We start from the raw sequence: 27,964 nt of genomic DNA, 5'->3' as shown, positions 1-27,964 counted from the left end.
AATTTTGGCATTTAATTCTTGGGGAATTCTACCCCCAATCTTATAATAATATTATACATGTAGTATTTTACGACAGTATGTTTCAGCTTCTCTCATATCGTTGAGGGTCTAGCTAACATATTCAGCTTCTCTCATATCGTTGAGGGTCTAGCCGTAGTCGTTGAATATTCCATTTCTCATGCAGCTTCTCCAGGGTCGCTCGCAGAGTCTAGTAGCTTCTCTGGAATCGTCCAGGGTCTAGTTGCTTCTCTGTATCTTTGGAGTCTTGCTCGATCATGTAGCTAGCTACTCTGGGACACCTCAGAGTCCAGATTCTTTAAATTTTAAATATCCTATTAGTAAGTTTAATCGTTTTGGTATAGAGTGAGTAGCCCCTGATACGCCAAACTTGTAGCTTGTATGTATTATAACTGTAGTAATAAACAGGTTAAACTGTTCTTGCGTGTTTAGTTGTATATAAATAGGTATCCTGTCCCCCCATGGTGACAGTGATACATAGGTATCATGTCCTCCCATGGTGACAGTGATACATAGGTATCCTGTTCTCCCATGGTGACAGTGATACATAGGTATCCTGTCCTCCTGTGGTGACAGTGATACATAGGTATCCTGTCCTCCTGTAGTGACAGTGATACATAGGTATCCTGTCCTCCCATGATGACAGTGATACATAGGTATCCTGCCTCCCCTGATGACAGTGATACATAGGTATCCTGTCCTCCCGTGGTGACAGTGATACATAGGTATCCTGCCTCCCATGATGACAGTGATACATAGGTATCCTGTCCTCCCATGGTGACAGTGACACATAGTACGCCTTCAAACCTCTTTCTTTCTGCTTCTACCACACCCAGCAACTACAGTGTCCTTTAGTCAGATTGACCAGGACAACTCCAGCATCCTACTTCTATGTACAGTAGGCAGACACAATGTCCTACAGGCCTCCTACCAGTTTCTGTTCTCCAATGAACCACCCCCCAGGTGGCAACAACAAACACCCATAGGCTGTTCACATAGCACCGACCTTCACCAGTGATGCCATTTAATTATCAAATTCACATTTACACAAAATCTTCCATCGTCCTGGTCCATTACTATCAGAATCAATGTACATAGCATTTATCATAAAATTAAATGAAAAAATTTAAACCGTACGTCCTGACCAGTGCGTTGCCCTGAACTGACTTGCCAGCTCACCAGCTGCACGTGCATATCATGCCAATACATGTGTGCCACCTACAGGGCGAACCACTAGAGAAAACTATTTTGCACTCATTCCTTGTAGTCAACCGCGCGAAATATGATTAACTTCTTTCTCTTGCTTTCATACACCTCCACAGTATCCTGTCCTCCCATGGTGACAGTGAAACATAGGTATCCTGTCCTCCCATGGTGACAGTGATACAAAGGTATCCTGTCATCCCATGGTGACAGTGATACATAGGTATCCTGTCCTCCCATGGTGACAGTGATACATATGTATCATGCCTCCCATGGTGACAGTGATACATAGGTATCCTGTCCTCCCATGGTGACAGTGACACATAGGTATCATGTCCTCCCATGGTGACAGTGATACATAGGTATCCTGTCCTCCCATGGTGACAGTGATACATAGGTATCCTGTCCTCCCATGGTGACAGTGATACATAGGTATCCTGTCCTCCCATGGTGACAGTGATACATAGGTATCCTGTCCTCCCATGGTGACAGTGATACATAGGTATCCTGTCCTCCCATGGTGACAGTGATACATAGGTATCCTGTCCTCCCATGGTGACAGTGATACATAGGTATCCTGTCCTCCCATGGTGACAGTGATACATAGGTATCCTGTCCTCCCATGGTGACAGTGATACATAGGTATCCTGTCCTCCCATGGTGACAGTGATACATAGGTATCCTGTCCTCCCATGGTGACAGTGATACATAGGTATCCTGTCCTCCCATGGTGACAGTGATACATAGGTATCCTGTCCTCCCATGGTGACAGTGATACATAGGTATCCTGTCCTCCCATGGTGACAGTGATACATAGGTATCCTGTCCTCCCATGGTGACAGTGATACATAGGTATCCTGTCCTCCCATGGTGACAGTGATACATAGGTATCCTGTCCTCCCATGGTGACAGTGATACATAGGTATCCTGTCCTCCCATGGTGACAGTGATACATAGGTATCCTGTCCTCCCATGGTGACAGTGATACATAGGTATCCTGTCCTCCCATGGTGACAGTGATACATAGGTATCCTGTCCTCCCATGGTGACAGTGATACATAGGTATCCTGTCCTCCCATGGTGACAGTGATACATAGGTATCCTGTCCTCCCATGGTGACAGTGATACATAGGTATCCTGTCCTCCCATGGTGACAGTGATACATAGGTATCCTGTCCTCCCATGGTGACAGTGATACATAGGTATCCTGTCCTCCCATGGTGACAGTGATACATAGGTATCCTGTCCTCCCATGGTGACAGTGATACATAGGTATCCTGTCCTCCCATGGTGACAGTGATACATAGGTATCCTGTCCTCCCATGGTGACAGTGATACATAGGTATCCTGTCCTCCCATGGTGACAGTGATACATAGGTATCCTGTCCTCCCATGGTGACAGTGATACATAGGTATCCTGTCCTCCCATGGTGACAGTGATACATAGGTATCCTGTCCTCCCATGGTGACAGTGATACATAGGTATCCTGTCCTCCCATGGTGACAGTGATACATAGGTATCCTGTCCTCCCATGGTGACAGTGATACATAGGTATCCTGTCCTCCCATGGTGACAGTGATACATAGGTATCCTGTCCTCCCATGGTGACAGTGATACATAGGTATCCTGTCCTCCCATGGTGACAGTGATACATAGGTATCCTGTCCTCCCATGGTGACAGTGATACATAGGTATCCTGTCCTCCCATGGTGACAGTGATACATAGGTATCCTGTCCTCCCATGGTGACAGTGATACATAGGTATCCTGTCCTCCCATGGTGACAGTGATACATAGGTATCCTGTCCTCCCATGGTGACAGTGATACATAGGTATCCTGTCCTCCCATGGTGACAGTGATACATAGGTATCCTGTCCTCCCATGGTGACAGTGATACATAGGTATCCTGTCCTCCCATGGTGACAGTGATACATAGGTATCCTGTCCTCCCATGGTGACAGTGATACATAGGTATCCTGTCCTCCCATGGTGACAGTGATACATAGGTATCCTGTCCTCCCATGGTGACAGTTTTTTCCACCATCATGACCAGCCTGGAGTTCCAGTGCCATAACCCAGTGTCTGGACAGAGCTATGTAGAAGTCACCTCTGCTGGAATGCCAGTCCTCCGTTGAACGCTCTCCTAGCTCTCCTAATCGCCTGCTGTTGTCAGTAATCCCAACTCTTTCCACCTGACCCTTCACTTTAGCCTCTGCCTTCACAATGTTGACAATAATCAATATTCACTGCGAAAATGCAAGTGCCTATTCTGGGAAGAACTTCCCCTTGTTAATTTAAATCTTCAGGCTTTCTAACTGCGTAAAAAGTATCAGGGTGAATTCGTCAGCTCCTCGTATAATACTAGTAAGTTTATTGATCTTAAACTTGAAGTTACCATATATCTTGTTTCATGTCTTCTTAATACATTGAATATGTAATTGTTAGAATAACAGGTGTGTCTAATGGATGCTTGGAAGAAAATGATTTGTGTGGAATGAGCTGAAAAATGGATATTGACAGTCTGTTGGTAAATTATTTACCTTACAAGTACCCACAGCCGCTGATACAGCAAATATAGTGCTCATTTAGTATATCTAGGAGTGTTAAACAGGATAAGTATGGTAGACCCTTTAACAACATCAACTCATAAAGATGGAAGTAGCTACATGTAAATACATGTAACAAGTGCTCACTCTCTGGTAGTAAACATGGAAAATTAAGGTCAAGGATTTTTGTGATGATGATTTTTTGTATGTAATTTCGGTGGACATTGGGCTATCATGGGATGAACAATACACATATCAGATTGATTTTAAAAACATTTCAGCTAATGGACCCAATTGATTATAACAGTGTTCAATTTGTAAACAAAAACCAGCGTAAAGCCTTTAATGGACTGTAAGCTAAAACTCTTAACGTGCTGAATGTCAAGCGCGGATAAAATCAATATTTCCTTAGCTGTGGATCATTGTCTCACAGAAAAGCACCGCAAATGTTACACAATCAAGCTCAACTACAATTGATCGTGGTAATTTTTGTTTACAAAGGCCTATCGTATGAAACAATCACAGCCAGTTTTTTTCCTTATTTTGCAGTGTTGAACTGAATTAATAAGAACCTTGGAATGTTAATTTACTGCAGACAATGCAGGAAAATAAACCTAATTTCCTAGAAATACAATGGCCATCGATCAGAAAACAAGTAGCAAGCCTTGTTTCTGATCTACAGAGTGTATGTATTTTAAGTCTTGTATAAATATACTGGTATATATTTCTTGTCATGCGTAGAAACGTAGACTGGCTACCATGCAGCACCTACGTTTTTTGATGAAGATTTTACTACTACACGTAGCTTATAGTTATCTGCCCCTTGTTTGAAAACTAAAATAAGACATTCAAGTGATCAAAAATTGTTCATTTATTTCTAAATATCTCAATATTCTAGAGACGGAGGGCAGTCCAATAGAAATGGTATACAGGAGTTATAATTAAGGTAATAGGATTGGGTCGCCATTATTCAGTAGAATTTATTCAAATTTTGTAGTTATATTGCTTTGAAGTAAAGAAATTTTTCTGCCACAAAAAAATACAGGTTGTCAGAATTTTAAGGATTTTAAATGGATATTTATGTAAAAAGGATTGAATTGAATTGAAACACACATTTCTTTTGCAAAATAATGTCAATAAAAATGATACTTACATAGATTAGTATTGCATTAATGTATATCAATTTCATAAATGCTGAAATTGTGTAAAATTAATCATCTATAAACGATTATAAATTGACATTTTATAATAAAACCATATACACATACGGTAGTAATTGCATGCAAGAGTTATCGTTCTTGAAAAACTTCACAGTAGTGAAATAGGTAGCCGGTTTTCTGAAGTACAGAAAAATGGACACATGTGACTCATTGATTAAAAAACAACTGAATTAATGCCTTGTTTGCTTTGCAATACTTTAATATTGTAAGAACACACTGTTCTGTCAATAATAAGCATACAATATTCATCAGTTTAATATTAAACATTATATATATATAATTAGAATATGCGGAAATTGTGATACTGTCTCCCTACGTTGGATTTTCAACTAGGGATGTACTTCCTATTTCCATTTAGGGTGATAACATGACCATACCTGCCAACCCGGATATACTGAAAGAGGATGATGACCTATAACATGACCATACCTGCCAACCCTGGATATACTGAAAGAGGATGATGACCTATAACATGTACATACCTGCCAACCCAAATATACTGAAAGAGGGTGATGACCTATAACATGTACATACCGGCCAACCTGGATATACTGAAAGAGGGTGATGACCTATAACATGTCCATACCTGCCAACCCAGATATACTGAAAGAGGATGATGACCTATAACATGACCATACCTGCTAACCCTGAATATACTGAAAGAGGATGATGACCTATAACATGACCATACCTGCTAACCCTGAATATACTGAAAGAGGATGATGACCTATAACATGTACATACCTGCCAACCCAGATATACTGAAAGAGGATGATGACCTATAACATGACCATACCTGCTAACCCTGGATATACTGAAAGAGGATGATGACCTATAACATGTACATACCTGCCAACCCTGGATATACTGAAAGAGGGTGATGACCTATAACATGACCATACCTGCCAAACCCGGATATACTGAAAGAGGGGGATGACCTATAACATGTACATACCTGCCAACCCAGATAAACTGAAAGAGGATGATGACCTATAACATGACCATACCTGCCAAACCTGGAAATACTGAAAGAGGGTGATGACCTATAACATGTCCATACCTGCCAACCCTGGATATACTGAAAGAGGGTAATGACCTATAACATGTACATACCTGCCAACCCAGGATATTCTGAAAGAGGGTGATGACCTATAACATGTACATACCTGCTAACCCTGGATATACTGAAAGAGGATGATGCCCTATAACATGACCATACCTGCCAAACCCGGATGTACTGAAAGAGGGTGATGACCTATAACATGACCATACCTGCTAACCCTGGTTATACTGAAAGAGGATGATGACCTATAACATGACCATACCTGCCAAACCCGGATATACTGAAAGAGGGTGATGACCTATAACATGACCAAACCTGCCAACCCTGGATATACTGAAAGAGGGTGATGACCTATAACATGACCAAACCTGCCAACCCTGGATATACTGAAAGAAGGTGATGACCTATAACATGTACATACCTGCCAACCTGGATATACTGAAAGAGGGTGATGACCTATAACATGACCATACCTGCCAAACCCGGATATACTGAAAGAGGGAGATGACCTATAACATGACCAAACCTGCCAAACCCGGATATACTGAAAGAGGGGGATGACCTATAACATGTACATACCTGCCACCCTGGATATACTGAAAGAGGGTGATGACCTATAACATGACCAAACCTACCAACCCTGGATATACTGAAAGAGGGTGATTACCTATAACATGACCATACCTGCCAACCCTGGATATACTAAAAGAGGGTGATGACCTATAACATGTACATTCCTGCCAACCCTGGATATACTGAAAGAGGGAGATGACCTATAACATGACCAAACCTGCCAACCCTGGATATAGTGAAAGAAGGTGATGACCTATAACATGTACATACCTGACAACCCCGGATATACTGAAAGAGGGTGATGACCCTCTTTTGAAAATAAAAAAGAGGGTCATAGCGTGTGACGTCTTTTTTTTCGCAACAAATATCAGAAAAGTAGATATAAAATTAAAACTTTGATATTTTAATGATGTAAAAGGTACATTCTACATTCATTGAACTGGTCTACCAGCAAATTTAGCTGATCTTCATCCACAATACCAAATTCAAAGGTGAAAAATAAAAAGATTTGTCAACAACACAACTTAAAAAATTAATTCATAATAATATGTATGATACTGTGTTTTCTGTTTTTTATATCAATTAAAATGGTCCTGACAATAAGATGTCACATTCGACTCATATAAAATTCAATAATATATTGTTTCTGTCAATTAAAATGTTCCTGACAACAAGAAGTTGCACTCTACTCATATAAAATATCAGTTTTATACGAGTAGGGTCTGAATTCTTATTGCCAAGATCATTTTGGTTGACAGAAACAAATCATCAAATGCCTGTGCATGTTTTTGAATGTCTTAATAACGTCTTTTTAAGCACTAGATCCAACTGAAATATGCGATTTACAAAGAGTGCAGAATAAAGCGATTGGTCCACGACCGCCAGACTTTGTCCACTATAACTCATTTTCCTACGACATTTGGTATGTGCACAATTACCTTTTCTTTTAGCATTTCCTGTAGAAGATCCTGCAAATCCCGATAACAACTTCTTCCTTCAAGAAGACATAACATTACCTTCAAAATACGATCTATGCTAGCCTTCGTAAATACAATTGTAAAAACAACTCAATTATTTGTTATAACACCTCACCAAATACTTGTCGGTAAGTTCAGTAACAACGGCCTTTACTTTTACGTATTTAAACAACTCACAACTTGCCTTTCGGTGAGAAACGGAAACAGGAAATAGATCGTCCTTCTTATGAAGGATGGAAAAGTCTAGAGAATTCCGAATGACTTCGGTAACTTCTAATATATGAAAAGATTCCGGGCGAAAACGTGTGAAATTGACGAAATCCAGGTCAAAATCATGACCCAGTGTGTTAAGTTATAAAAGTGGGTGAAGGGCTAAAATCCCAGGTGTAACCTGACAAAATCGGGTCACATGGCAGGTATGTTCTACTGACTTCACTTTTCATTTTATTGTGACAGATTCTATACAAGTATCCAGCTAGTATATCCCTTGACCTTGAGTGAGTTAGCATTAGGGTTGTGGGGCCTGGGTCAAAAGGTCACGTACCAAACAGAAATAGAGAAAATATTTATCATTGCTCTTCTGCTTCTGTTTTCTTCCTTATAGGGATAAAATCATATACAGTTAAATCAGTTATCAGAGACCTTTGGAAGTCTTTGTCGAAACGTTCTCTTAATGCAGATAGTCTTAAAACAGAGGTTCAACTAACATAACAATATCTGTGATGAGTTTAAAAAATGGTCTCTAATTAACGGAAGTGGTTTCTTTCATTTTATATAAGTGATCTCTTGTGTAGATTTGAATGTACCATCATTCATTACAGGAATACTTGGAGTAAGTTCACATTTCCAGGTGAGGGATCCAAGGTCAAGGTCAAGGTTGCTATAATTAAAAAAATGCTTTTCATCACTCTTCTGGTTTAGTTTTCTTAGCTTAGATATATATATATTCGGTTTAATAATACTCTGAAAGGGTTTATGTTCCACTTCCTGGAACCAAACTTGATGATAGAAGGAATGCAGCCTAATTAGAGCTAGCTTAATTGACTGATAAAGACCATGTCAAGTTTTGTTAATCTTGCTATTCTTGTCATATGTCTTGTTCACCGAAAAAAACCATTTGCTGTGTATATCTGCTGATCATAGGACATCATTGATAATTGACTTCGATAATCGGCCATCTTCAATCACTGTCCATGCTACAGTGTAGTATGTGTGTATATAATGATGAATGAACAGGAAGTGAGTAGGTCAGCCTTATAAGGTGATTATTGTGTCAGGGAATCAAAAACACAGATCATATGATTCACTGTGCCGTGGGCTTTTTGAATGGGAAGTTTTCTCCGTCATCAAATGACATTTAAGAAACAATTGGACTGTTATCATTTTAGTATCTGACACTAAAATTATAACTGTTTGAACCGACGCAAAATATGTGTTTACAGAAATATATCAAAGATGAATTGTTTTACTCATTCATATCTGGATGTTGTAACGCTGCAAAATTATATACATGATGTGTTCATATAATAAAACCTGTCCTGTCTGACACCATGTGGAAGCCATATTGGTCAGATTAGACAAGATATCAAAGTTTGAAGTTATCATGTATGTTTTTTTATTAGAAATGGCATTAACTCATTTACCCCTGAAATTTTATAATGAACTATTCCAACCTTTGAACAGGAAGAGTTCAAATGTGTCTTCAGGGGTAAATGAATTAAAGCAATATTATGCTGGAATACCAAGGTCTTCAATTTTCATGGGAGTTTACAGCATTTGTTAGATTAAGCAGTTTGTCAGAATACCCAGGGGTGGGACTAAACAGGTTTCACTATACATTGTGTATATATAAGTACAAGGGACATGATCAACTAGTACATACTTTGTTTTTCTATAGCTGCAAATCAGGGAGCAGACATAGAATACAGTGCTACAGTTCATGTATGTACCTATGATTTCAAAAAGCTGGTACATATATATATAAGTACCTACATACATGTGTAAGCATACTATGGGGATGACGTTGTTACCAGTTATTGAAAACATCAATAAAGTATTCATATATGTGGTGTACCAAACTATGGAGCACACAAAAAAAACCACACACGGATCAACAACTTTATATTATAAATGCATGAAATAAAAACCAAATGTCACTGTTGTCAAAAGCCAATCCTAGATGATTACTCTAGGGCGTTTCAGTGTAAAGCGAAATGAGGTGAGATTTGGTTCAATTTGGCAACATTTCTGGGCTATGTGTACCATAAAACAATACAAAAAATATGTATACATAGACATTTGATAAATGTATGTAGATTTGTGGAAATAAAATAAACACATTTCAAGATATTTACTCGAGAGTAGATTCATTAGCTATTTTTCAAGTAAGATTTTCAAAAACAATAAAAAGACTGAAAAAATAATGGAAACTCTTCAACTGTCTATATGCATATATTTATTTCTACTGTTAATTAAAACAAATATTTCATTCTCACTGAACGAGTAAAAAGAAAAGCAGAAATGTGAATCACCTTTCTTTGATATCCGTATCTTTTACCTGTGATTTTGGTTAAAAAATATATTTTGTCGATTTTCTAGGTAAATCATAGAATAACAAAGAATATGTACTCATGTTTTTGGAAAGGGCAGAAAAAAATATTATTAACCAATGGTTGAAAATTAAAGCTGTATGCAAAAGCTGAACAGTGAAGTTTGTTGAACACTTGTTTCCACAAGACAAGGCTTTGTTCATAGCCAAATGTTCTGGCGGTTGAAGGCTCAAAATGACAATTCAGTGATGTCAATGCATATGTCAAATTGAAATGATGTTATATTTCGGAATTATAACAGACATTTAAAAAGCAATGGAGATTTTGAACTCAGTTCGCTTTGATGTGATTCCTTAGTCGGTATTCAGAAAAATGTAGTTCCAAAACTGTATTTCTCATCACAGTTCCTTATAAAGTTTTACAACTATACTTTAACACAAGAAATTTCATGTTGAATACCAGTATTAAATTTCATGTCGAATACCAGTATTAAATTTCATGTTGAATACCAGTATTAAATTTTCCGGCATAATCTCCACCAAGTACGGGCTGGTAATGAGGACAGCCCAGATGATACATAGATTTGCTTCTGTGTATACAGCTTCTGTGTATACAATTACAATAGGAGTGCACTTCTGTGTATACAATTATAATAGGAGTGCCCTGCATACAGAAATACAGATAAAAACATTTTCATTCTTCAAACCCAATTTAATTTATTAGTCAGGCAATTAAACATTTAACAGTGTGTTTAATTTTCTTTGAATAAGTGGTTCGGGGAAATAATAACAGTACAACATGTGTGGGGTGTATATGATATGTATGGGCTTTTGTAATTTGTATAGGGGCCACATAACAATATGTAGAGAAGGGAATTCAATTATATTATGACTGGATTGTGGTATTTAGTAAACTCCACCGCTATTCAACTCGTGTTACTCTGTCAGATTCTACTCAATTCTGAAATATTTGGTAGCAAATCAATTGTAAATAAATGATCTTCAAACACAAATACAGCTTTAACTACCCACAGTGATGTTTTCCTACGCTGTACGAGTGTTATGGAGGTGACGTTAGTATTGTGGCCATTCTATTCGTTGTTTCCCTTTCTTTCTACAAAAAGTGACGCTTACACAAGCGGATTAAGCCCCTACAAATGTATGTATCTCATGTGTCTGGCCTGTATATGTCCACTAAGTACGTTCATTGTTTATGTTGACAACACTAGAATGTCTGTATTAAGTGTATTAACAGTTGGCCGTAGGACTACCGACGGAGGTTACAAACTGTCAAGGTTATATAGGACAGTGCCACTGTTATAGTATATACAAACTGTACATTCCTATGTACAAACATTACACTACATTGTAGGTATCATTTCCTCATAATTCTGTTAATTAATTAATATGAAATCGGTATTCTGTAATGACTCTCTAGCAGCCATACATTTTATTGTTATTAATAATTTTTTAATTTATAATTTTTCATGCATTTTAACATTTAGGAGTTAGGGCTTGGACTAAGTCCTATCCTAGGGACTTTTCTGGTATAAAGAGCTTCATGGTTTTCTAAGCAACAAATAATATCTCTGAAGTTCTGTACTCCAGGAATCTACCCCGATTGTCTCTAAAAACAGGTCATGATGAGTATATATACAGCCTAATCATTGAGATAGTTGAACTACTTTGTATACACTATAGTCTCATCTTTACATCAAAAACTTTCTGGAAAAGAGTGAAAGTTGCCTGCACCTAAAGAAGCTTAAAGATTCTGTTTGTACATGACATTTGAAATGTTAAGTGAAATGTATCTAGTTTGATCCATGAGTATTCCATTTACCTGTCTGTCCTACCCCTGAGTACTGTGTTATATATTGTCTAATCTGATTCCAGTGTGACCTGTCTTATCCAACCCCTGATCACTCCAACAATCTCTAATCTAACATAATGCTTTATAATTACTATTTCTGATGAAAACCGTCATGTAAGACCTGTTATTTCTGACATCCTGTTTAATCTAAATAAAATGTTATGTTCCACTGCATGTCAGATTAGACAGGTTAATCTGACAAATATGTTCTGTCCTACATACAGGGAGTCGGATCAGACAGGTAATAATGTGACCGATATGTTGTGTCCCACAGGGTGTCAGATTATACAGGTTAATCTGACAAATATGTTCTGTCCAACATACAGGGAGTCTGATCAGACAGGTAATAATCTGACCGATATGTTGTGTCCCACAGGGTGTCAGAATATACAGGTTAATATGACAATATGTAATGTCTTGCTGTGTGTCAGATTAGACAGGTTAATATGACAAATAAGTTGTGTACCACAGGGTGTCTGATTAGACAGGTTAATCTTATGAGTAAGTTATGTCCCAAAGGTGTTTGGTTAGAAAGATTTATTTGACCAATGTGTTGTGTCAAATAGGGTGTCAGATTATACAGGTTAATCTGGCAATTTGTTTGTTTCCAACAGGGTGTCAGATTAGACAGGTTAATCTGACCAATATGTTGTGTGTCACAGGGTGTCAGATTAGACAGGTTAATCTAACCAATATGTTGTGTCCCACAGGGTTTCAGATTAGACAGGGTAATCTGACCAATATGTTGTATCCCACAGGGTATCAGATTAGACAGGTTAATCTGACCAATATGTTGTGTCCCACAGGGTATCAGATTAGACAGGGTAATCTGACCAATATGTTGTGTCCCACAGTATCAGATTAGACAGGTTAATCTGACCAATATGTTGTGTCCCACAGGGTATCAGATTAGACAGGGTAATCTGACCAATATGTTGTGTGTCCACAGGGTATCAGATTAGACAGGTTAATATGATCAATATGTTGTGTCCAACGGGGTGTTGAGTTAAACAGGTTTCAATCTACCACTCATACCTGTTAAAATTAGGCTATGGACAAACTACTATGAACTACTTGTGAATCAAAAGAAAAACCTTTTTAATTTCTAATTATTCAGTGGGTTTAATACTGACTTATAAACATTGTACTAATGTAAGTCTACTTCTGCTGTTTCTCTAGTTAGGTTTTTTAGGATGTATACATACATTGCCTTTATTTGGTTGCTTACTGTACATAAAAGATCAATAAAGTTGTTGACCGGGATATCAGTGATCTATAATAAACAGAGATTACCACACCACATAGGTTTTATCCCTGTATACAGTCCCCTGACCTGTTACCCACATGGTCCAAATACTTATCTGAGAAAAAATAACGTGTTAGAAAAAGGCGAAATTCCCCAAAGGATTTGTCAGAACTACTGTGAGGATCTGGATGAGTTATAGCCCCTGAGGCTGACCTGGAAATCTAATGGAAGCAAATTCCATGTAATGATTATTGATCCGGAACATTGATTCTTCTCCGAGCCAGATAGCTCCAGGTACAACTTGTACATTTGTGTTAATCTGAATCAAGTCTTATCATCTCATCATTCATAAAGATGGAGATTTAACCTTAAAAGCCAGTTCAGATATTGGTCAATAGAAATATATTGCTTCTACAGTGACATTCCTCTAAATATAAGTGGTTTTCCATTAGGTTCAATATGAATTTGACGGATACTGGTGGAGAGATGGGTTATCAGATAAATATTGGGTGAGTCTTTATGAGTTAAATAAGTAACACGAGTTATAAAAACTATAACTTTTACGACAGTAATGAGCCAGAGATGGAATGTTGATGGAGGGGAGTATGAGTCACTTCCAAGGAGAGTGTACTTGCAGGTTACCATAATTATAATTAATGCATCACAGAGCTGTTTAAAAATAACACCACTGGAGGGTATATGTTAAAATGAATGCATCACAGAGCTGTTTTACAAATCACACCGTTGGAAGATATGGAATATATATTGTACACACAAACCAAAGTGTCCAGACTAACAAGGTTCTACTGTCCACACAAACCAAAGTGTCCAGCCTAACAAGGTTCTACTGTCCACACAAACACCAAAGTGTCCAGACTAACAAGGTTCTACTGTACACACAAACACCAAAGTGTCCAGACTAATAAGGTGCCACTGTACACACAAACCAAAGTGTCCAAACTAACAAGGTGCTACTGTACACATTAACCAAAGTGTCCAGACTAACAAGGTTCTATACTGTTAACACAAACCAAAGTGTCCAGACTAACAAGGTTCTACTGTCCACACAAACACCAAAGTGTCCAGACTATTAAGGTGCCACTGTACACACAAACCAAAGGGTCCAGAAGGTTCTACTGTACACACAAACCAAAGTGTCCAGACTAACAAGGTTCTATACTGTTAATACAAACCAAAGTGTCCAGACTAACAAGGTTCTACTGTACACACAAACCAAAGTGTCCAGACTAACAAGGTTCTACTGTACACACAAACCAAAGTGTCCAGACTAACAAGGTTCTACTGTACACACAAACCAAAGTGTCCAGACTAACAAGGTTCTACTGTACACACAAACCAAAGTGTCCAGACTAACAAGGTTCTACTGTACACACAAACCAAAGTGTCCAGACTAACAAGGTTCTACTGTACACACAAACCAAAGTGTCCAGACTAACAAGGTTCTACTGTACACACAAACCAAAGTGTCCAGACTAACAAGGTTCTACTGTACACACAAACCAAAGTGTCCAGACTAACAAGGTTCTACTGTACACACAAACCAAAGTGTCCAGACTAACAAGGTTCTACTGTACACACAAACCAAAGTGTCCAGACTAACAAGGTTCTACTGTACACACAAACCAAAGTGTCCAGACTAACAAGGTTCTACTGTACACACAAACCAAAGTGTCCAGACTAACAAGGTTCTACTGTACACACAAACCAAAGTGTCCAGACTAACAAGGTTCTACTGTACACACAAACCAAAGTGTCCAGACTAACAAGGTTCTACTGTACACACAAACCAAAGTGTCCAGACTAACAAGGTCCTACTGTACACAAACACCAAGTGTCCAGACTAACAAGGTTCTACTGTACACAAACACCAAGGTGTCCAGACTAACAAGGTTCTACTGTACACAAACACCAAAGTGTCCAGACTAACAAGGTTCTACTGTACACACAAACCAGTTTCCAGACTAACTAGGTTCTACTGTACACACATACCAAAGTGTCAGAGATGAGTAGACTAACAAGGTCCTATACTGTACACACAAACCAAAGTGTCCAGACTAACAAGGTTCTACTGTACACAAACACCAAAGTGTCCAGACTAGCAAGGTTCTACTGTACACACAAACCAGTTTCCAGACTAACAAGGTTCTACTGTACACACAAACCAGTTTCCAGACTAACAAGGTTCTACTGTACACAAACACCAAGGTGTCCAGACTAACAAGGTTCTACTGTACACAAACACCAAAGTGTCCAGACTAGCAAGGTTCTACTGTACACACAAACCAGTTTCCAGACTAACAAGGTTCTACTGTACACAAAAACCAAAGTGTCCAGACTAACAAGGTCCTACTGTACACACAAACCAAAGTGTCCAGACTAACAAGGTTCTACTGTATACAGAATCCTACATGTGTTTGCTGAACTCCAATAAAGTGCAATGATATCTCACTAGAAATGGAGTAGAAGTAGACATGTTTTATGTCAGAACAAGGTGACAACATGATATTGATTTCATATCAGACTTAGGTAGACTTAGAAGTCTTATGATGAACAAAGTGACAATGAGTATTGATTTTGTCTTGTGGTTGAAAATCAAACACGCTATGGCAATCAGCCATTGTCTTGTTGCCTTCAGTATTTTCCAAATTGAGTGTCTCATGCAAGTTTGTTTATATCATCGTTCACATTTGCCTTGAATATATGCATGCGTGTACTCAATTTCAATCTGGCAGATAAACTCTGACAGTTTCTCAGCTTTACTTGTCTATGTGGTAGGTTGATCTTGAAACCTGCATCTTCCCAGGGAAACAGTTGTCATATATATATGGTGTAGTTTTATGAATATAAAGACTTATATTGCTCCAAAGCATGAGAAAGACAGGTTTGATATCTTTCGAGGATTATTGTGGAAAAAGAAAAAATCTTGCATTTCTTCATATAACTTTACATTGAATTTGCAGTATATCTCTAAATTTTACTCAAGTGTTGTCTTGTAATGTAGTCATTGTTTTTATTAGTACACTGTAATACACTGCTCTCAGTTGACATTTGTAGTCAAGATGGATGCCAAATTAATGGAAAAAAAACAAATTCTTTGAAGCACACTGCAGTACAATGCATACTGACTTATGCCTCATGTTGAATATGTAAATTTTGTGTTGGCAGTCATATGGGCTATAAATGCCTTCTGATCATTGAAGTAGTTAAAATAATGTAATTCATTAAGAGTAATATAATAAGCGTCTATTACTTTGGCAAACGGCGTGCCCAGGTACTGAATTCATACAATGCTTAGACTCGGGCAAACGGCGTGCCCAGGTACTTCATACAAGACTTCGACTCGAATATAATTATCATGTTTCAGAAACCAGCCTGTGTTTCTGTGGTTGCATTGAAACCACTTCTCACTTTCTCATTGAATGTAGGAACTATAACACAATTCGCGCTGAAACCATAGCAAAGTTAGGGGTAATCGTGGACATCGGAAAGTTAGGGGTAATCGTGGGCATCGGAAAGTTAGGGGTAATCGTGGACATCGGAAAGTTATTACATGGTGATCCAATGCAAACTTGTCTTGCAATGATAATACAGAAATTTTTAATCAGGTGCATAGATATATCATTGGAACAGGTAGATTTGGGTGACTGCATGGGTTTCCATTCCATTTTACTTCATCATCACCAAATCCCCCCTCACTCTCTCTCTCTCTCTCTCTTGCTTACAATATGTGACCATTTATTGGAACGACTGCTTATCCTAAGATTTCCGAATAATAATTGGTTCAGATTTTGCTACAGCAATTATAACTTCCAATAAGTACTGCAGCCATTTTCCATGAAGTTGAGTCAATAACTACAGTAATAAGGGACACCATTCTGATGTCATAATAATGATGATGTCAACAATCAAGCCATGACGTTCATACATCATATGACTGCCTGCTGAGATTGATAGCTTCGACATACTCACTAAATGTCGGGCTGTGGTCCTGATTTTAATCATACTTACAGTATTAATATATTAAAATAAGCCCAGGGGATTAACACTTGATCTCTGACTTAAAGTAGACATGTGGGCTTATTACAGGACAGTGGTATACTATTTGTAGTCATTTCCACAGGAACTGTAATAGATATACAGTAGGTGGGCTTATTACCAGGCATGGGCCTATTGCTTGATAAATATATATATATATAATGGTACTGTGTAAGGTATATCTATAACCCTGTGTTATTTACTGTACAGGTGATGCTGTGGGGCGGGGTATGCTTTACTACCCAGGAGCCCCGGGGCTGGCAGCTGGCCCTATTGGTAACACTTGCAGCCTTACAAACCTTGGCACAAGAGTCCACAACGCTTCAGACGACAGATACAGGGAACTCCTCCACTTTGTCCTCGCCCGATTCGTCCAGATCTACCACCACATTGCCCCCACCAACGGATACCTGGACCATCCTCGCGGAGGGCTACCTACTGTTTCATCCTGTTGCCTCAACTCTACAGGACCCCAAACTTGACCTGGCCTTGACCTTTAAGACCAAGCAGCCCCATGGACTTCTGTTCTGTCACCTTGTGACGCCAAAGGCGTCACAGGAAATGTACTATGGACGACTTACAGAGGACCTAGAGGTTTACCATTTCTGTGTGGAGCTGTACCAGGGAACTCTCCGCATCACACATAAACTCAATCAGTATGAGGACATATTCACTATAGGCAAAGGTGAGCATATTTTTGTTTCCTTTATAACTTGAATTTTGTTGCCTGGGCTATTTTTTTGTATTTTGGAGTTTCATTTCTTGCACAGTTGATTTTTTTTCTGAAAGATCTTGCATTAGACTAAATTACTCTTGGTAAGTAAGGGGTGGGGGGTGGGGGTATTAAAATGTTTATTCTTAAATTGGACTAATCCGGAAAGCATGTATGATTAAGGAAATGTCGCCAGTGGTAAGGGGATCCTCAACTGAGAGGGGAGACAGTCTTAACACTGGACGTAGAGGCTTAGCACTGGACGTATAGGCTTAACACTGGACATATAGGTTTAACAGTGGACGTATAGGCTTAACACTGGACGAATAGGTTTAACACTGGACGTATAGGTTTAACACTGGATGTATAGGCTTAACACTGGATGTATAGGCTTAACACTGGACGTATAGGCTTAACACTGGACGTATAGGCTTAACACTGGACATATAGGCTTAACACTGGACGTATAGGCTTAACACTGGACATATAGGCTTAACACTGGAAGTAAAGGCTTAACACTGGACATATAGGCTTAACACTGGACGTATAGGTTTAACACTGGATGTATAGGCTAAACACTGGACGTATAGGCTTAACACTGGACATATAGGCTTAACACTGGACGTATAGGCTTAACACTGGACATATAGGCTTAACACTGGACGTATAGGCTTAACACTGGACGTATGGGTTTAACACTGGAAGTATAGGCTTAACACAGATACAGATATTCTGTACAGGTATTCAGTAAGTCTCCAGCACCTCCAGACACCTTCCTCTTTTTTTTGTTCCAAGTATTCCAAGTGTTAAGATCTAGACCTTGACAGGAGATTTACTCTAAGCGAGAAAAACCTTCTTTTGGTTACTTCATTTTCTAGAAGGGAGAATGCACAAAGTGAAAAAAAAGGAGCATGGCCCAGCATCCATCATCTGTCCGTTGTCAACTTTCCCATGAAACGACTTCTCCTAAACAACTAGATGGCCTACTGTAGTGTCTTTTAGCTTCCTTGGATAAAGCCTTACAAAGTTCGCAAACACATATGACCTTGACCTACTTTTAAGGTCACAGAAGTCAGATATATCAAAAATTGAAATGGCATCTTCTGAAGAGCCAAAAGGTCTAGGGTCATGATATTTTGCTGGTCGATTTCTAAGGGGGAAACTAACAAAATGTGTGAAAAAAAAGCCTTTGACTTACTCTCAAGGTCACATAGGTCAAAATGTCAAAAATTAAATATCTTCTTTTTAGAACTGAAAGGCATAGAATCATGATATTTGGCTTGTAGATTCCTCAGATGAACCCTCACAAAGTATGCTAGCAAAAATGACCTTGGCCCACTTTAAATTGACTTAGACCTAGGTCAACTGTCAAAACTTTGAATGACTTCTTTTGAAGAACTAAAAGGCCTAAAGTTATGACATTTAGCTGGTATGTAGCTTTCTGAGATGAAACCTAAGAATATTTTCGAATAAGAATGACTTTGTTCTACTTTTAAGGTCACAGAGGTCAGTTATGTCAAAAACTGAAAAAGACTTCTTCTAAAGAACCAAAAGATCTAGTCAGGATGCTTGGCTAGTATCTTTCAGGGGTTGAGCCTTACAAATCTTGTAATCAAAAGTGACATTAAGCTTCAGCTATTTTTGAGGTCATAGGGATCAAATATTGCAATAACATAAAACAACTCCTGAAGAATCTAAACACTTGATAGAAATGTATGGTATTCCGCAGGTTTTGAATTGAAATAATGGCAAATGTCAGGTGAGCAATCAAGGCCCATGGGCCTGTTGTTTATTTATAAAAAAAATACTGATCAAGCATTTATGCATTTATTCATCAAGGGGAGGTAATCAGACAAAGTGTAGGATATTAAAAATGTAGATGGTGTAGATATAGCCATTCATGTCTGGACTGAATACAGTGTTCACTGTCTAGTGGTCCTGTTGCACATATGCACAAGTATATATAATAGAGACACACTTGTTTGTGATAAAACTCACATGAGTGGAACCAAATACCTTCATCATATATTATACATATGGTAATACAAAAAAATTATGTGTTCATGCATATATTTTTATTAAAAATGACTTTTCGTATGTATATATGCATGTATTTCATAAATATTTACTGAAACATGAAACAACTTTCATTTTAGGATGGGCTTATAATTTCATGGCTAGGACAATTATGAAAATACCTGTATTTCTGGTTACACCTAGCTTACCCTAGCTTACCTAACCAAATAGTGGGTCAGGACTCAACCCTACACATTTTAATTTTCAACAAGCATCATTCAAGCCAGGAATGGATGTAAAGGGTATTGTCAAAAAGGAAACAATCTACCTACCTTAACCCACTCTTTTTTTTCAAAGCCGGGAAACAGAATTTATTTATTTGGCTTTGTGAATTGTAAGACTTGTATCTACATTAGTATAATTTATATTTCAGTCTGATTTATAATGTTTTGGGGATTAGTAATTTGTTTTCAGTTGAAATGGTATTTTTTGCTCTACATGAATTTACATGTGTGATAGCTTAAATGTAGGTCAGAAGCTGAAGGAGAGAAATACTTAGGATTTTACAGAAGTAAAAAAGGAGCACACACAATAACAGTCATTCATGGCCCCCTGAGCGAGTTAAATAGACACTTTTTGTGTCACAGATATACCAAATATTTCATATTTGATATCCTTGCTAGTCTATACGGTCTGTAGTAGCTGTAACAGTAAGTCTTGTCTTCATTGAACCCTGTAACCCCAGGAACCTGTATAAAAGAACACTTGAAATTAGCGGCACAAATTCTATTTTTATGACCCCCCCCCCCCCCCCCCCCCTACCTACAAAAAGAAAAATTTCATAGCCATTACAATTGTCAACGATTTGAATTGCCCAACCATAAAATCATCCCTACCCCTTCCTGGTCTGAATGGATTATCCCTTTCACTTAAAATTGTCAATTAATGCTCTTTATTTTAGTATTTGGGAAGGTTTTGCGAACAATCTCACCATCCCGAATTGACAACTGCCCATGGCACTTATACAGTATAACACATGAAAACATGTAAATTTTTCTCTTTAAACAAATTCCTCGCAAAATGCAATTTCAGTAAAACTGCTCTATATAGTGCCAATGTTGTCTATTGAAATGTCGGCAATATGTCAAGGTTTGTTGATATAATAGGAGAACATGTGTTGGAGGTACGGACCTGAACATTTGTTGGAGGTAAGGACCTGAACATGTGTTGGAGGTACCGACCTGAACATGTGTTGGAGGTACGAACCTGAACATGTGTTGGAGGTACGGACCTGAACATTTGTTGGAGGTAAGGACCTGAACATGTGTTGGAGATACGAACCTGAACATGTGTTGGAGGTACGGACCTGAACATGTGTTGGAGGTACGAACCTGAACATGTGTTGGAGGTACGGACCTGAACATGTGTTGGAGGTACGGACCTGAACATGTGTTGGAGGTACGGACCTGAACATGTGTTGGAGGTACGGACCTGAACATGTGTTGGAGGTACCGACCTGAACATGTGTTGGAGGTACCGACCTGAACATGTGTTGGAGGTACCGACCTGAACATGTGTTGGAGGTACCGACCTGAACATGTGTTGGAGGTACCGACCTGAACATGTGTTGGAGGTACCGACCTGAACATGTGTTGGAGGTACCGACCTGAACATGTGTTGGAGGTACCGACCTGAACATGTGTTGGAGGTACCGACCTGAACATGTGTTGGAGGTACCGACCTGAACATGTGTTGGAGGTACCGACCTGAACATGTGTTGGAGGTTATACTTTAGTTTGTGGGATGGCATTATAGAAGAAGCAGCATTTTATCGAGGTTACACCGTACTTCTTTTTGTAAATAATTCTAGTGGCTGATATTTCCCCTGATGGTGCTTTCTCCTTTACCAATTTTCCTATTGAGATAATTACTGCCACACTCAGTATGCACTTAAACTAATTAAAACCATACAAACCATTTTGCAGCCTATGCATACATCTACAACATTTTAAACTCAAGATAGAGATAAAAGGTTACATAGGTTTTAATTCGGTGTCTGTCATGTTTTAGTATATGTTACACGCCTGTCAGGCTGGGGTTAATGGGTGTCCTGAGGATCACCTATATTCTAGACTACACGCCTGCCAGGCTGGGGTTAATGGGTGTCCTAAGGTTCACCTATATACTAGACTGTACACATCTGTCCGGCTGGAGTTAATGGGTGTCCTGAGGATCAATAAAAGGTTACATAGGTTTTAATTCGGTGTCTGTCATGTTTTAGTATATGTTACACGCCTGTAAGGCTGGGGTTAATGGGTGTCCTAATGATCACCTATATACTAGACTACACGCCTCTCAGGCTGGGGGTAATGGGTGTCCTGAGGATCACCTATATTCTAGACTACACACCTTCCAGGCTGGAGTTAATGGGTGTCCGGAGGATAACCTATATACTAGACTGTACACGCCTGTCAGGCTGGAGTTAATGGGTGCCCTGAGGATCACCTATATACTAGACTGCACACACCTGTCAGGCTGGATCACCTATATACTAGACTACACGCCTGTCATGCTGGGGTTAATGGGTGTCCTAAGGTTCACCTATATACTAGACTGTACACATCTGGGTGTCCTGAGGATCACCTATATACTATACTGTACACGCCTGTCAGGCTGGGGGTAATGGGTGTCCTGAGGATCACCTATATTCTAGACTACACACCTTCCAGGCTGGAGTTAATGGGTGTCCTGAGGATCACCTATATAGACTACACACCTGTCAGGCACGAGTTAATGGGTGTCCTAAGGATCACCTATATAGACTACACACCTGTCAGGCTGGGGTTAATGGGTGTCCTAAGGTTCACCTATATACTAGACTGTACACATCTGTCAGGCTGGAGTTAATGGGTGTCCTGAGGATCACCTATATATATAAGACTGTACACATGTGTCAGGCTGAAGTTAATGGGTGTCCTGAGGATCACCTATATACTAGACTGTACACACCTGTCAGGCTGGGGTTAATGGGTGTCCTAAGGATCACCTATATACTAGACTGTACACACCTGTCCGGCTGGAGTTAATGGGTGTCCTGAGGATCACCTATATATATAAGACTGTACACATTTGTCAGGCTGAAGTTAATGGGTGTCCTGAGGATCCCCTATATACTAGACTGTACACACCTGTCAGGCTGGAGTTAATGGGTGTCCTGAGGAACACCTATATACAGTTAATGGGTGTCCTGAGGATCACCTATATACAGTTAATGGGTGTCCTGAGGATCACCTATATACTAGACTACACACCTTCCAGGCTGGAGTTAATGGGTGTCCTGAGGATAACCTATATACTAGACTGTACACGCCTGTCAGGCTGGGGTTAATGGGTGTCCTGAAGATCACCTATATACTAGACTACACACCTGTCAGGCTGGAGTTAATGGGTGCCCTGAGGATCACCTATATACTAGACTACACACCTGTCAGGCTGGGGTTAATGGGTGTCCTGAGGATCACCTATATACTAGACTGTACACGCCTGTCAGGCTGGGGTTAATGGGTGTCCTAAGGATCACCTATATACTAGACTCTACATACCTGTCAGGCTGGAATTAATGGGTGTCCTGAGGATCACCTATATACTAGACTGTATACATCTGTCAGGCTGGAGTTAATGGATGTCCTGAGGATCACCTATATCTGTCAGGCTGGGGTTAATGGGTGTCCTAGGGATCACCTATATACTAGACTAAACGCCTGTCAGGCTGGGGTTAAGGGGTGTCCTGAGGATCCCCTATATACTAGACTACACTCCTGTCAGGCTGGGGTTAATGGGTGGCCTAAGGATCTCCTATATACTAGACTCTACATACCTGTCAGGCTGGATTTAATGGGTGTCCTGAGGATCTCCTATATACTAGACTCTACATACCTGACAGGCTGGAATTAATGGGTGTCCTGAGTATCACCTATATACTAGACTGTACACATCTGTCAGGCTGGGGTTAAGGGGTGTCCTGAGGATCCCCTATATACTAGACTGTACACTTCTGTAAGGCTGGGGTTAATGGGTGTCCTGAGTATCACCTATATACTAGACTGTACACATCTGTAAGGCTGGGGTTAATGGGTGTCCTGAGGATAGACTCTACATACCTGTCAGGCTGGACTTAATGGGTGTCCTGAGGATCCCCTATATACTAGACTGTACACATCTGTAAGGCTGGGGATAATGGGTGTCCTGAGGATCACATATATACTAGACTACACGCCTATCAGGCTGGGGTTAATGGGTGTCCTGAGTATCACCTATATACTAGACTGTACTCCTAAGGATCACCTATATACTAGACTACGCGCCTGTCAGGCTGGGGTTAAGGGGTGTCCTGAGGATCACCTATATACTAGACTGTATACATCTGTAAGGCTGGAGTTAATGGGTGTCCTGAGGATCTCCTATATAGACTACACACCTGTCAGGCTGGGGTTAATGGGAGTCCTGAGGATCACCTATATACTAGACTACGCGCCTGTCAGGCTGGGGTTAATGGGTGGCCGTCAGGCTGGAGTTAATGGGTGTCCTGAGGATCACCTATATATACAAGACTGTACACATCTGTCAGGCTGGAGTTAATGGGTGTCCTGAGGATCACCTATATACAAGACTGTACACATCTGTCAGGCTGGAGTGAATGGGTGTCCTGAGGATCACCTATATATATAAGACTGTACACATCTGTCAGGCTGGAGTTAATGGGTGTCCTGAGGATCACCTATATACATATACTAGACTACACACCTTCCAGGCTGGAGTTAATGGGTGTCCTGAGGATAACCTATATACAAGACTGTACACATCTGTCAGGCTGGGGTGAATGGGTGTCCTGAGGATCACCTATATATATAAGACTGCACACATCTGTCAGGCTGGAGTTAATGGGTGTCCTGAGTATCACCTATATACTAGACTACACACCTGTCAGGCTAGTGTTAACGGGTGTCCTGAGGATCACCTATATACTAGACTACACGCCTGTCAGGCTGGGGTTAATGGGTGTCCTGAGGATTACCTATATACTAGACTGTACACACCTGTCAGGCTGGAGTTAATGGGTGTCCTGAGGATCCCCTATATACTAGACTGTACACACCTGTCAGGCTGGAGTTAATGGGTGTCCTGAGGATCCCCTATATATACAAGACTGTACACATCTGTCAGGCTGGAGTTAATGGGTGTCCTGCGGATCACCTATATACTAGACTGTACACATCTGTAAGGCTGGAGTTAATGGGTGTCCTGAGGATCACCTATATATATAAGACTGCACACATCTGTCAGGCTGGAGTTAATGGGTGTCCTGAGGATCCCCTATATATACAAGACTGTACACATCTGTCAGGCTGGAGTGAAGGGGTGTCCTGAGGATCACCTATATATATAAGACTGCACACATCTGTCAGGCTGGAGTTAATGGGTGTCCTGAGTATCACCTATATACTAGACTACACACCTGTCAGGCTAGAGTTAATGGGTGTCCTGAGGATCACCTATATATACAAGACTGTACACATCTGTCAGGCTGGAGTTAATGGGAGTCCTGAGGATCACCTATATACAAGACTGTACACATCTGCCAGGCTGGAGTGAATGGGTGTCCTGAGGATCACCTATATATATAAGACTGTACACCTCTGTCAGGCTGGAGTTAATGGGTGTCCTGAGGATCCCCTATATACTAGACTGTACACACCTGTCAGGCTGGAGTTAATGGGTGTCCTGAGGATCCCCTATATATACAAGACTGTACACATCTGTCAGGCTGGAGTGAAGGGGTGTCCTGAGGATCACCTATATATATAAGACTGTACACCTCTGTCAGGCTGGAGTTAATGGGTGTCCTGAGGATCCCCTATATACTAGACTGTACACATCTGTCAGGCTGGAGTTAATGGGTTTCCTGAGGATCACCTATATACTAGACTGTACACACCTGTCAGGCTGGAGTTAATGTGTGTCATGAGGATCTATCTATTACAGGATTGAGTCATCCGTTGTTATTAGAGATCAATTATCTATCGTTGAGATTGTCTTCCAGTTTTGATGTTGTACATGTATCAAATTTGGTTTGCTTAATGACGCTTTTCTTGTATCTTTAACTTTTAAGAAAAACATATTAAACAGAGAATTAAAAAGCTTGAAATTACCATATGTCAATAAACCTGCAATTTTGCATAATTCATCCAAATCATCTTTAAGAATCTTTCTAGTGTTACGTAACCTGTGTTTATATCATTATAACTGATGTCAATAGACACGACTAGATGGAGTGTTTTAACCTTGATGCCTTTGAACTTTTTTTTGTTTTTTGTTGATATGGGACATTGATCCATCAAGTTTCTGTTTTGTTTGCCCACACTATTGTTGTCTAATTTGATAACGTGTTTCTTGTCCGGGCCAATGGAAGTGGATCATTATTAGATTGATCATCGATGTCACAGAGCACATACGATAGGGCATTCATCTCGACCGGGGCTAACCAAATACTGTGGCAAATTTTACCACGGCTCTCTTCCCCCCCCCAAAAAAAAGAGCTTAGTTGTTATGAGATTTAGGTACATTGATTTTCTGTTCTTGGGATATGAAGAAATACTTGTTATATTCCAATTCAGCCTGTTCCAGGAAACACAACCCATTTATCAGATATATAATGTATTGAACTGCCAGAGACATATGAAATGTTGATGACTGCAGCATTGTACTTTAGAACCCATTCTTCTTCAGCAACATTACATTGGTAAGGGATTGAGATAAGGGAACCCTACTGTGTCCGTTACTGTTCACTCGTGTGTTTATCATATGACCATCATGTGAATGATTACGTAATGTTGGATGCAAAGCTACATAACAGTTGCACCTAGAAAACTCCAGGAAAAAAACCCCTAGAAAATGTTGTTGATACAGAGAGTGTGCTGTTCCACATAGCTTGATGGTAAAAGTGAGAAAATAGAAGCAATTTCTTCTATTTCTGACCACTTCGGCCATGTGTAATGCCAAATGTCAAACTGACATATAAGTTACCATTACTTATATGGTATAACAGAGTTTAGTTGTTAATAAATCTTAGTTTCTAGTATAGTGTAGTGGATCCTGAGGTCTTCCCAGCAATAGTCCTATTGGTGCTATACTTCCAGTATAGTGTAGTGGATCCTAAGCAATATTAGAAGGTCTTCCCAACAATAGTCCTATTCGTGCTATACTTCCAGTATAGTGTAGTGGATTCTAAGGTCTTCTCAGCAATAGTTCTATTGGTGCTATACTTCCAGCATAGTGTAGTGGATCCTGAGGTCTTCCCAGCAATAGTCCTATTGGTGCTATACTTCCAGTATAGTGTAGTGGATCCTGAGGTCTTCTCAGCAGTAGTTCTATTGGTGCTATACTTCCAGTATAGTGTAGTGGATCCTAAGGTCTTCCCAGCAATAGTCTTATTGATGCTATATTGAGTGAAGTGTATCATTGGGATGTTCTATTTTGAAGGGGGATGAGGGAATAATTATGTTGCCCAATTGCCTATCCATCCTGCTGTATTTCAAACCTTCAGTTTTTTAGCTCACCTGGCACGAAGTGCCAAGTGAGCTTATGCCGTGGTGCGGCGTCCGGCGTCCGTCCGTCGTCCCTCCGTCCGTCTGTCCGTCCGTCGTCCATCCGTCGTCCGGCGTCAATATTTTACTTTAAACGACTTCTTCTTAATAACCGAAAGGCCTAGGGTGATGATATTTGGCCAGAAGCAAACTGGGATGAAGGGCTACCAAGTTTGTTCAAATAAATGACCTTCATCTATTTTCAAGGTCACAGGGGTCAAATATGTTAAAAACTTTAAACAACTTCTTCTCAATAACCAAACTGCCCAGGG

At 39.7% G+C, this 27,964-nt stretch overlaps 1 protein-coding gene across 4 annotated transcripts in view; it reads left to right on the top strand.

The window, feature by feature from the left end:
• The window catches only part of LOC110467168 (contactin-associated protein-like 2), a 106,279-nt gene that overhangs the window by 24,454 nt on the left and 53,861 nt on the right, over positions 1-27,964 (top strand). For all 4 annotated transcript variants that reach the window (XM_021524141.1, XM_021524142.1, XM_021524139.1 and 1 more), the window contains exon 2: positions 17,532-18,006. In XM_021524141.1, coding sequence (XP_021379816.1) covers positions 17,535-18,006 — 472 coding nt within the window. In that variant the 5' untranslated portion in view covers positions 17,532-17,534. The remainder of the gene's footprint in view (positions 1-17,531; positions 18,007-27,964) is intronic.

The sequence above is a fragment of the Mizuhopecten yessoensis genome, unplaced genomic scaffold, assembly GCF_002113885.1.
Source record: "Mizuhopecten yessoensis strain PY_sf001 unplaced genomic scaffold, ASM211388v2 scaffold11163, whole genome shotgun sequence".
NCBI lineage: Eukaryota > Metazoa > Mollusca > Bivalvia > Pectinida > Pectinidae > Mizuhopecten > Mizuhopecten yessoensis.
The sequence above is the reverse complement of the archived record's forward strand: the minus strand, read 5'-3'. Positions and strand labels throughout refer to the sequence as shown.